Source organism: Ichthyophthirius multifiliis, assembly GCF_000220395.1.
Source record: "Ichthyophthirius multifiliis unplaced genomic scaffold scaff_1120509250959, whole genome shotgun sequence".
Classification (NCBI taxonomy): Eukaryota; Ciliophora; class Oligohymenophorea; order Hymenostomatida; genus Ichthyophthirius; species Ichthyophthirius multifiliis.
The window spans coordinates 41,873-54,512 of record NW_004086338.1 but is presented as its reverse complement, the minus strand read 5'-3'; the positions used below and the strand labels follow the sequence as shown (position 1 = coordinate 54,512).

The window sequence follows — 12,640 nt, the reverse complement described above, 5'->3', positions numbered from 1 at the left end:
TTTAATTGATATTGAATGGTAAAGATTAAAATAAATAGCTTTGAAATATCAACCTTTTGAAAATAAACCATAGCATTAATAATGGAAATAGAGTATTTAAGATAAAAAAAATAATAATATTAATGAAACATTGGATTATTGTGAAAATAATATAAATATTTTAGATTTATTTAGAATTTAAGAATAGTTAAATAACTCAATAATAACATGAAAATAATAATATTAAAATTTTATATTTTAAATAAATTATAATATTTTGTTTATTAAAATTATATTTTTTAGTTTTCTTTTATTAAATTATAATATATTAATGACGTTTTATTTTTTATTATATTTTTTAATTTTATTATTAAAAAAAATAATAATATAACTATTATATAAAATAATATTTTAAATTTTCTATGTAAAATTTTAAAAAATAATAAATATTTCATTTATTTAATCTATTTTTATATATATAATAACTTTTGTTATGTAATAAAAAAATTCATATAAAAGATAAAATTTATAAAACTTTAAGATATATTTATAACTTTTAATTAATTTTAAAAACAAAAATTTAAAAAAATAACAAAAGATATGTAAATTAATCTAATATACAAAAAAAAATATGAAAATAAATTAATAAATAATAAGTTGAATTACATATTTAATTTTTATAAATCATTAATCTATATTAAATAAACTTTAAATATTTTTAGCAATTAATTGAACTAAATATTTATTTGCAGGATCTTATTCATTTTATATGCGTCTATCTAAAAAAAATTAAAAAATAATTTTAATAAATATTAAAAACAAATATAAACCTTAAATTTTTTAATAAACTTAAATTAATTTTTCCATTACTAAACTATAATTAACAATTATATCTTTTTTAATAAACATTGTAATTTTTAATAAGCACTATAATAAATTTCTAGTAAAATTTAAATCTTTAATATCTATTAATAATTCAATAAGATCAAGTGCTTCATCAACCATATTATAAAACAATAATGAATTTCCTAATATATATATATATATATATATATATATATATATAAATATATATATATATATATATATATTAATCTTTTTTTACTTGCGTTACTAATATATATTGTTATTAATTAAAAAACTTGACATATTAAAAGTGTTTCTTTTCTAAAAAGTTTTAAATGCTTTTTTCTTAGAGGTATTAATAAAGGAAAATAGAAATATTATATTAAATTATTTAATTTGTTTATAAAAAATTTATTTGGATCATTATTTATGATTATAAGGTCTTTTTTTTATATGACTTTTAAATTTTATCCTTTTTATTTTTTTGTTCTTCTTCGAATTTAATTCTTGTTTCTCCCCATCTTCTTGTATTTTATTCTATTTTTTACTTTTTTTATTTAAATTTTTATTCTTATTTTATGTCCAATTCATATTCTTAAGGTTTTTTATCTATAAAAAAAAATAAAAAACTAAAAAAATTAATAATAATTGCAATAAGTAGTTGATATTTTTTCAAAGTAAAAATTCGAGTCTTCGTTTTGTGTAAATTCATTAAATTTTTCAGTCATGTATTTATTAGGATTATTTGCTAATTCGTCAGTCGTTTCCATTAATATTTAAATAGTAAAATGTTTATCTCCAATATAACATTCATCACTAAAAAATCTATCTATAATAATCCTATAAATATAAAAAATTAAGTTTATATTTATTATTTATTTGTTCAATTAATTTTTTTTTTTTTAAGTTTAATATTAAAATAATATTTATCTTTTGAAAAAAAATACTTTGAAACATATTCAGGCTTAAATATACATAAACTTATCAAAGCTCTTTTTCTATAGAAATCGAAATTAGGAATCCAATTATCAATTTCATGTATTCTTAAAAGTTAATTAGTTAGTTCTTCCCACATAACAAATAAATCATCTACACTTTTCCTAATTAAATAATTTAAATGTTTTATTGATAGTTCGAATCTTTTTCTATTTTCGGATCTTAATCCTAATAAGCAATCATATAAATGTTTAGGAGCTTATAATATTTATGGATTTTCTTCTGTTGATTCTAATTTAATTTCAAGATATTCGTCCTCTTCACTATCTGTTTGGCTTGAATTTTCACTTTTTTATTTTTCTTCTTCATATTATTTTTTTTATGAATTTTATAACTCAGATTATAATTCTTTTTCAGTTTTTTCGATTTCTTCTTTATTTTCAATTACCATATAGTCTGGATAATTTCGAAAATCTTCCAGTTCTTCTTTATCTATATTTTCTTCTATTTTCATACCTAGTTTTATTGAAAAAGCCTTCCATATACACTTTTATTGATGTTTTTTTTTGTTAAAAAGAATATATAGAATTATATTTTTGTTTGTTTTGTTTTACTAATGCGCATGTTCTTATATATATAAAATCAGAAAATGTCTCAAATCGAGAAGTTATTCCTTTTTATAAACTATTCATTATTTAAGGATTTTCAATATCTTATAGTTTAATTATATTAAATAGTTCTCTTATTAAATTTGTAATAACTATTATTATAGAAAAAAATATATATTTGTTTTTATTTTATTTTTACAATATTATTAATTTTAATGAGCATGTCTAATAAATTCTTATCCTCTCCAAATTTCAATTGCTTAAATAAATATTTTCTTAATATTATCTTTATTTATATATATGTTTATATTTAATTTTTTTATAAATAATACTATAATCAAATTTTAATTAAAAGAATTAAACAAGAAATTTAGCTGTAAAATTATAAAACGTAAAATTGAAAATAATCCGATCTAAAAGTAAATAAAGAAGTTAGTTTTCTTAAATAAAATATAGTGTTTTAGAAAAAACTAGGCTTTATTATTTAATTTCTTATTCTTCTTTTATATCTTTAGAATGTAATTATATTAAAATTCCAATAATTTAATAATATTTTTATATTTATAAAATATTTTTTTATATAATCTTAAAAATATCTTATTATTGATTATTAATATTAAATAAATAAAAGCAAATCAAATTAATATTTCCATTTATAATTATTTTATTTACAATTTATAGAATCTCACTTCCATTTAAAATATAGCAATTTTAAAAAATTAATTAATAGAAATATTCGTTACAAATTTTATATGGACAATCTTCCAAAAAATTAATAAATAATGTCTGTATTTAGAAAATCTTATTTATAAGAATACTTATTAAATCCTTTTCTTATTTTTAAGATGTTAATAATTATAAAATGCTATTTTGATTTTCTAAAAAAGTAATTTCAAACATTTAGTAAATAAATTACTTTTTTAAAATATAAATATTTATTTATGTTTATTATTATTTTATTAAATAATTATAATATATGTTAAAAAGTTGATATTTAGATATTTTTTAATTTAAAAATAATTCCTCTATTTCTTTTTAGACTCTATTTTGGAATTTCCTAAATATTTTATCATTAATGAATAGTTTATAAAATATTTTCTAAAAATAATTTTCTGTAAATTAATACAAATCTAAAATTCTTTTTTATTATTATTAATTAATATTTAAATAATAAAATACTTCATTATTGATTATTTATTAATTTAATTTTTATAAAATAATTATAATTTATTAAATATTATTTGAGTTTTATATTTCTTCTTATATTTCTTAAATTTCTAAATCCATTTTTTTTTTTAGTATAAAAATAATTTATTTATTTAATTAAAAAAATAAATATCTTTTTTTTTATTTTTACTAATTTTTAAATAAAAATACAAATTCTATATATTAAAAAAAAAAAAAATATTATATTTCATATTTATTATTATTATTAGTCATTATTTTGGAAATCTTTAAGTGCTTCTTTTAAAAAGTTAATATTAAATTATAATTTTTCATATTTTTTATTAATATCGATATTATTTTGGATTTAGTTTTTTACTTCTTTAGCTAGTATTTTTGCTTAATTATCACTCTTGTTTTTAGCTTTTTCAAGAATGGCAATTTTATTAGCTAAATAATCATTCTCATGTTTTAATTCTTGAATAGTTTTATTATTTTTGAGAAAAATAGTATCATTTTAAATATTTTTTTTTTCAATATCTTTCACTTTTTAAGACAAGTACTCCTTCAATTACTCCAAAGATATTTTTTATGCTTAAATATCTTCCAATTTATTAATAAGAATCGAATTTTATAAATTAGTCTATATTAACTAATTAGATAAAAACATCTAAAGCTCATACATTTCCTTACATTCTTAAAAAAGCATTTTCGAAAATACGAAAAGTAAACAAAAAGAATATTAAAATTTTTCAAAAAAATCGTTAGTTTTAACATTATCACCAATAGAACATATTTTAAAAAATAAATCTTTTAATTTTCTTTTAGTTTCATCTATATCGAAATTAAGTTTTTTTAATGCAATTTCTCTTTCTTCGCAAAATAAATTTATAATATCAGTATCAATATAGAGCTCTTATTAAATGTTCTAAGCTGCTTAATTTGCTATTGATGATGTAATATTTTTATTTAAAATTTATTCTTGTTGTATTATTTATTTTAATACATTATTTTCTGTATTAGGTTTTTTATTTTCGAAAAGTTTTCTCATAAAATTAAAAGCGCCTCCTTAATTATTAATATTACTATTATAAATATTACTATTATTATTATTATTATTATTATTATTATTATTATTATTATTATTATTTAATAATATTATCTTTTTCTTCTTATTAAATAATTTCGTCGTTTAATAAATCTACATTTAATATTTATTAATTTTATTAAGTTTTTTTTAAAGAAATAAATGAATTTTCTAATGAATTATTTAAAGATTAATACCCTTCTATTAATTATTAGCATTCCGCTAAAACAGGTTACATAAAGTCTCCTATCTATTATTTTTTACACAAGAATTTTACAATCGAAACTTTTAATATTTACATAGGCATTTTATCTGCAATATCTTCAAAAAATGTCGCCTTTTTTTTCAAAAGTAATAAAGTATTATTATATTTTTTTTCATATTCTGTATTAAATATTATAGTAGTTAGAAATCTCGTATAATTATTACATTAAATTCTTTATTAACTAATCTGAATTTTAATATATTTTATATATCTAAATACTATAGTATATTATGTTTTATATTTTTTCCAGTAAACATTGATTTTAAGTTTTTTTCTTTTGGATATTAATATAATTCCGAATTATATATAGCCTTTATTTTTATTATATTTAAATTTTATTTTTCTAGTTCTTTTTCTAAATTATCAATTTTCTATTAATATAAAGCTTCTCTTTATTTTAAAGTTTAGTTATAAGTTAAATTTTCTTCTAATTATTTTTTGGTTTAATTTCTTTCATTTATCAAATTATATATTTATTAATTTAATTAATCATATTCATTTTAGTGTTATTGTTTTAAGTTTATTATTTCTTCTTTATGTTCATTTATAATATTGTCTAATGTTTTTTCTAAAGTGTTTATTTTTTAGTCTTTTTCTTAGCTTTATTATAAAATAGAAAAATGCTATTGTTTTTCTTTTTCGAATTCTTCTTGTGCAATTTATATTTGTTCTGAATTAGAATTAAGAAATAATAATAAATTGGTTATTTCATCCATTAGATCAGTCTCAAATGTTATGTTACAAGAAACTATTTTCTTATTTAGACAGTTTTCAATATTTTATAACATTTCGTAATATTAGATATTGTTAAATTTGAAATCAGCGAAATATTTTTATTAATTTTAGGAAATTTTTTATTCATCTTATTTTTAATCTTTGAAAAAATTAAATAAATTCTAAGTCTTTTTGAATATTATGTTCTACATTTTTTATTTTAAGTTTTTTTTTTATAATAAGATTTTAGTTTATTATTTTTATTTTTCCTTTATGAAATATTAAAAAACAAAAATAAAGTTTTAATATAATTTAGAATTATTATATTTTTATTTTAAAATAATATGAAAAAATGAAATAATATAAATATATATATAGATAAATTATTTAAAATTGATTATAAATTTATTATATGTTAGTTATAGTATTTTAGAAAATCATTATCTTGCTTTAAAAGAAATAAGCTAACTTAATTTTGCCTAAAAATAAGTTTCTTGTTTTATATTTTATAATTTACTAAAGTTTTTTATTAAAATAATTATAATTATTAAAAAAAAATTATTATATTATTCAATACCTTTTAAATGTTAACTTTTTAATTTTCTAAATTTTTTTCAAAAATTAAAGCAATGAAATAGTAAATGCTTTCATATTTAAAATATTATAACATTTACTTTGTATTTATTTAATTTTAAAAAATAGTAAACAAAATAAATTAAAATAAAAAATTAAAAACAAATTAAACAAAATAAAACTAAAAAATTAAAAATTAAAAATTAAAAATAAATAATATATATAAATGAATAATTAAAAATAAATATGATTAAATATAAAATTAATATATAAATAAATATAAATAAATATAAATAAATATAAATAAATATAAATAAAATATATATATTTATATATTTATATATTTATATATAAATTTTTCATATTACTTATATATATATATATTTTATTACATAAAAACAGAGATATTAACCATATTTATTTTACTATTAATTTCAAATTAACTAATTTTTAATATTTCTTTAATATATAAATACTAAAAAAATTACTTAAATTATAATATTATTTATTCTAAATTTTTATATAATTTCATAAATAAGCCTAAACTTTCTAATATTTTATTCGTTAAATTTTCATTTTCACTAAAATTATATATTTTTTTTTTTATTATTTATAATATAGATATTTATTTTTTACTTAAAGTATAATGTTAGTTGTTTCATATCTTTTAATCTCTATAATTTCTAATATAATTATTAAAATAAATCGTCTGTAATTTTTCTATTATAACTTTTTTATTTTAAATTTATTAGCATAATTTTAAAATATTACGATAAATTTAGCATTAAATTTTACATCTTTATTTTATTTTGAAGTTATTCACCAAAATAAATTGCTGCATTATTGGTAAAAGAGTTGTTTTTACTTTTTTTTTTTTTATAAAAAATAAATTATTACTTAAAATTTAATTCTAAGCTTTCTAATTCATTTAAATATTTTATAGATTTACTTAGATATATTAAACCTTCATTTGTGAAATTTGTATTCCAACTTTATTTATAGGATAGAATTTTTATTAAAATATTTTTAAAAATATAAAATTTAATTTTAATATTAAAAATAAAAATATTATTTATTCTACTTAAAGTTTAGACCCAAATCTGTTATTTATATCATTTTTTGTATAGCTTTACTTATGTATATTATTCCTTAATCAGTAATATTATTATTCCAACTTTATAAATTATAAAATAAATTTATAGAAATTAATAATTTTTGATTTTTAAACTCAAAATTTAAATTTAAATTCTTAAGATCCTTCAAATTACTTAAGCAAAAATAAAAATACTTAAATGATTAATCAGTAAATTTATGATTTCCACTATAAAAGTAAAATATTATTTAAAAATAATATTTAAATTTACTCAAAATTTAATTAAATTTATTATAAATTAAACATTTTTTAAATTGATTAGCATAACTTTTGAATTCCTTTATCACAAAATTTTTAATTATAGCTATTTATTAAATAATAAATAATTTATAAAATATTTACTTAAAAAATAATTTCAAATTCATTAAATTTTCTAATGAATACAAAGCATAACTTAATTTAATTAATCCTTAACTTGTAAAAGATCTATTATTACTATTTTATGAATATAAATATATTAAAAAATATTTATTTATTATTACCAAAAATTTAAATATAAACTTTATAATTAAATCATATTTTTAAGTTCTACACTTAATAAAGATAATCCTTTATCAGTAAATTAATCATTAAATCTTTAATATAAAACAAAATGTTTTATTATGAATAAAATATTTTATTATTATACTCAAAGTTAAGATAAATATTTTTCATAAAGATTTTATTTTTAATAGCATCACTTAATGATTTCAAAGAATCGTCATTCATTTGATTGTTTAAACTATATATACATATGTATATATCGGAAAAATTAATTTAATGTTTTTATTTACTCAAACGATAATACTAAAGTAACTAGATTCTACATATTTTTAAAAGAGTTACATAGAAAAGATAGTCCTTGACTAGTTATACGGTTATTCCAACTTTTTAAAATAAAAATATGATATTCTTTGGTTAAGTAATAAAATTTATTAATATAAGTTATTCTTTATACCTAAAATTGAATTCCAAATTTTAAAGTTTTTTCAAGTTTTTTATTTTTTAAGATATTTCTTATATTTCTTAATCATTAATTGTCAAATTTTTTCTATAAAAAAATAAAATAATTTTTATTTAATTTATAAATAGAAAGAAATTTACTAAAAATTTAAATTTAGTTTGTTTAAGGTTTTCATATTTCCAATTAAATAAATTAAGAATTATAACTCCTATTTATTTATATTTTTTCTTTCCCTAATTTTTTAATAATTAATTTGTTTAGACATTAATTAAATATTTATATTTTGTTTTTATTACATTAAATTTATATTTAAATGTATTTATTTTTCATTTTTAAATACTAATAAGTTTTAAATTTATTAATGTTATTACTTCTAATTAATACTAATACAATAATATATATATTTAATATAAGAAAATTAATATAAATATATATATATATATATAAAATTTAAATTTTATTTTTTAATATTAAATTTATAATTTACTTATCATTATATTTAAAGGTGTCATTTATTTCAATATTTGTATTTAATTGCTATATAATTTATTTTTCAAAATTATTAACTTATAAACTAAAAAAAAAAAAAATTTTTAAAAACTAAATAAATTAAATAATAATAATAACAAAATTAAATATAAATTTATATTATTATATATAATTAATTTGTTTTTATTATTAAAAAATAAAGTTTCTAAATTTATATTATTTTATAATAATAATATTTAAAATTATTATTATTTAACTACATTTATTTTTAGATATAAATGATAAATAATTTATTATTTAACTCTAGATTTATCTTTTTTTTTATTTATAAAAAATATTAATAATTTTTATTAAAAAAAAAAAAAAAATTATATAAATAAATGTTTAAGTTTTAATAAATTTAAAATAAATATTTTTTTTACATATTTTCTTCTCGTTAAAATTAATTTATTTTGATATTTTATTATATACTATTTTATAAAATATATTTTATATGTCTAATAAAATAATTATTATATATATACTGATCATCTATCTTTAATTCTATTGTTTAACTTCTGTTGATTAAAGAAAGTTAATATTTTTAATTATTAAAAGAATTTATTTAAGATTATTGAAGATATTTATAAAACAAATCTATTGAATCCATTTTTTTTTTATTTCTTAAATTTTATTTAATATATATTTGGGTTATATAAATATATAAATAATATTTTTATATTTAATTTATTATATTTTTTTTTTTTTTGCTAAATATTATAAAATATTTTAAATATATTAATTTAATTTTAATTTTTCTAGTATAAATATAATATATAAATATATATATTTTTATTTGATTTAAAATTTTTTGATTTCTGTTTTCATTAACAAGTTAATTATAAAAATTTTAATATTAATATTATTAAAGTATATTAATATAAATTGTAAATTATATTTTATTAATATAAAAAATATTATATAATTTTTTTATTATTTTTTTCTAAAATTAATTTAATATATAATATAGATTTATTTTTATAATATAATTTTTTTTCTTTTTAATTATGTTTTTTATTTCATTAATCTTATACAAGTTATGCTTATTAAAATTTTAAAATATAAATCTAAAGTAAAAGAAGAGATAATATGTAAATTATCATATATATATTTTAGATTTATACTTTGTTTTTATTCAAAAAAATATATAATTTTTTTTTTTAATAGAAAAAACTATAAAACTGTAGAACATTTTATAATTATATATAAATATATAAAAAATATAAATTAAATAATCTAATGATTTAAATAAAAAAAAAAAAAAATTATATCTAAAAGTTTTTTTTTTTTTTATTTTTTTTTATTAACAATTTCTTTTAAACAAAAATATAATATTTTTTTTTTTTTTTTTAATAATTATTAACTTTAAAAATTCTTAATTTATTTTTAATAAAGCAGAGAATTTTCTATTTAAAGAAAAGAAAAAAAAAATTAATTATATAATTTTTTTTTATATAAATTTATATATATGTATATGTTTTGAATATTTTTAATTAATTTTAATTATTTATACTAAAATCATTTATCTTCTTAATTATTGCTTTTATTATTTTATTATTCGGTAGTATTTGTTTTCTGATTATTATTGTTATTTTATTATTCTGGAATTCTTGTCTTAAGATTAAAACCATGAACTTCTTTTAAAATTTCCCTTAAAGCATTTGTTACCATTTAATGTTATTCTACTTTTGTCCTTTCTTAAAACAGGGGAGATTCTACAGATAATTTATACATTTATCCACCTTTTTATGATTTATGTAAATTTTATTTTAATTTTTTTACAAGATCCACCAACTGTTGTATCTTAAACATAAACATAAGTTGCTTAGAGCTCTAATTTTAGTATATCTGCAATTTCTTTTTCTTTTTATCGTTTTATATTATCCATTTCAATACAAAAATTCATTCTAACATTTTAAAATTTAAATAAATTTACTTATTTAAAAATATTTCTTATCATTTTTTTTGTTATATATAATTTTTATTAATTTCTTTCTTTTTTTTTTTTTTTAATTAAAATTATATATCTTTTATTAAAAATATATATAATAAAATAAATTAGAAATTTTTTTGAGTTTTTTTTTTTTTTTTAACATATTTTTCGTTAAACAAAAAAAATAATATTAATTTTTTCATTTAAATAAAAGAATAAAATATTAAAATTTTAATCATAGTTTTGAAAATAAAACATCTACTATACAAAAAAATATAAAATAAATACTATATTTTTTTTGAAAAAATAAATAAATATACATATAATTTATCTTTTTTATTAAAAAAAAAGAAAAAAGTAAACAAAAAAACTCCGCAAACCTTCCCCACCACCAAAAAAAAAAAATCATCTTAAATCAATATTCGAAGGATAAAGTGAACTAAAAGCATTATCCTTTGTTTTTTATCCTCTAAAAATATTCCAAAACCTCAAACTTTCATCACCTGCTCCTGTAACAATATTTTACCCACAAGGACTCATAGATAAATAAAGTACCCTTTAAGTATGTCCTGTAAGAGTGGATATCTTTTACATATAAGGATACTTCCACACAATAATTTAGTTGAGGCTATACCCATGCGTAGACACAATTTCATTCGCATTTTTTGAAAACATTAGATTACAAACCTAAGATCCAGTATCTACACAATTAATTTCCTTTAAAGTTTAAGTATTCCAAAATCTAATACACCTATCCGCTGTACCTCCTCCACTGGCCAATATATTATGTTAATGAGGTGAAAATCCTATAGCCTTAACAGCTGCTGTATGTTATGAAAACCTGGCTAATTCCCCTCCTTTTTTCAGACTCCATAAAAATAATTTATTATCATTTCCACCTGAAGCTAATGTGTTTTCATCAAAAGACCATTTTAAGCCACAAATTTCTTATTTATGTCCTATATATTTTTACGCACAATTATTCTAATCTCTCACATCTCTTATTATAATATTCCTATCTCTAGACCCCGAGGCTAATAAAGAACCGTTCCAGGAAACACTTCCTACTCTAGATTCATGTCCTTGCATTATTTTTATCAATTTTTATTTCGTATAATCATATAAATGAATATTCCCTATTGAATCGCCTATAGCTATATGATTGTTTCTTTGACTCCAGGCTACTGAAGAGACTTGTTCAGGCTCGTTTATGCTAAATAGAGGCTACATATGAGAATTAAAACCGGAAAATACATACGCAGTATTTTTTAAACCGACTGCAAGGTAATTTAAAGGGGACCAATCGAGAAGGTTTAGGTAAAAATCGTCTTATAAATTTGGAGCTTCTAAAATTTTGTAAGGCATTTTTTGGATTTTTCGGTTCCTTTCAATTGTATTTAAAAAGTCGTCGTTTTAGTGAAGATTTATTTATTATTCTGTTATTAATTTTTTGGCTTTTTTATATGTGAATAGCTTTTTTTCTTGCTGGTCGTCGCATTGAGAAATTTAGGATGAAGTCGATAGGCTTTTGCCTAATATTGTCGACTTTAGGAGGTTTGAATATGCTTAAGAATGCTATTCTATACGGGTTATTTGATGATCGGTTTCTTTATTCATGAAAAGAATGTATTTATTTGGGGGAACACGGTTTGGTATAAATCTATCGGAGGTTATATATAGGTTTTTTTTGTTTAAGTCATTTTTTTAGTTGATTGGGATGTTTTCATTGTTTTCGTACATTTAAATTTTTTTTTTTGTAAATTAAAAAATAAATAATTTGTTAATTAATTAATTTAACTCCTATTTTTTATTATTTTAGTAAAAAATGTGTTTTAATATTATAAATAGATATATTTATTTATTATTAACGATATTTCTTTTAATTAATAATAAAATTCAAATAAATAGATT

The 12,640-nt window shown here is 15.3% G+C and overlaps 2 protein-coding genes across 2 annotated transcripts, besides 15 other annotated features; both read right to left on the bottom strand. All coding sequences in view use genetic code 6, as the record gives it.

Moving 5' to 3' along the window:
- Positions 1-338: 338 nt before the first annotated feature.
- Positions 339-393: a microsatellite.
- A 617-nt stretch (positions 394-1,010) lies between these two features.
- Positions 1,011-1,070: a microsatellite.
- Positions 1,071-1,477: 407 nt separating this feature from the next.
- IMG5_119530 (hypothetical protein) lies at positions 1,478-2,275 on the bottom strand (the record flags this gene model as incomplete). The annotated part of the gene is made up of 2 exons (XM_004034449.1): positions 1,478-1,665; positions 1,773-2,275. Coding segments are annotated over 2 exons (691 nt in total), but the record flags the coding sequence as incomplete, so codon positions are not given.
- Positions 2,276-2,921: 646 nt separating this feature from the next.
- Positions 2,922-2,965: a microsatellite.
- A 1,640-nt stretch (positions 2,966-4,605) lies between these two features.
- Positions 4,606-4,683: a microsatellite.
- A 1,628-nt stretch (positions 4,684-6,311) lies between these two features.
- Positions 6,312-6,386: a microsatellite.
- Positions 6,336-6,383: a microsatellite.
- Positions 6,357-6,414: a microsatellite.
- Positions 6,373-6,500: a microsatellite.
- Positions 6,377-6,495: a microsatellite.
- Positions 6,380-6,490: a microsatellite.
- Positions 6,438-6,556: a microsatellite.
- Positions 6,494-6,524: a microsatellite.
- A 697-nt stretch (positions 6,557-7,253) lies between the features above and the next one.
- On the bottom strand, positions 7,254-12,094 carry IMG5_119520 (hypothetical protein; the record flags this gene model as incomplete). The annotated part of the gene is made up of 9 exons (XM_004034448.1): positions 7,254-7,346; positions 7,401-7,493; positions 7,537-7,629; positions 7,668-7,760; positions 7,808-7,900; positions 8,756-8,805; positions 9,060-9,070; positions 10,579-10,703; positions 11,703-12,094. Coding segments are annotated over 9 exons (1,043 nt in total), but the record flags the coding sequence as incomplete, so codon positions are not given.
- Positions 9,213-9,251: a microsatellite.
- Positions 9,757-9,793: a microsatellite.
- Positions 10,804-10,843: a microsatellite.
- Positions 12,095-12,640: the final 546 nt, after the last annotated feature.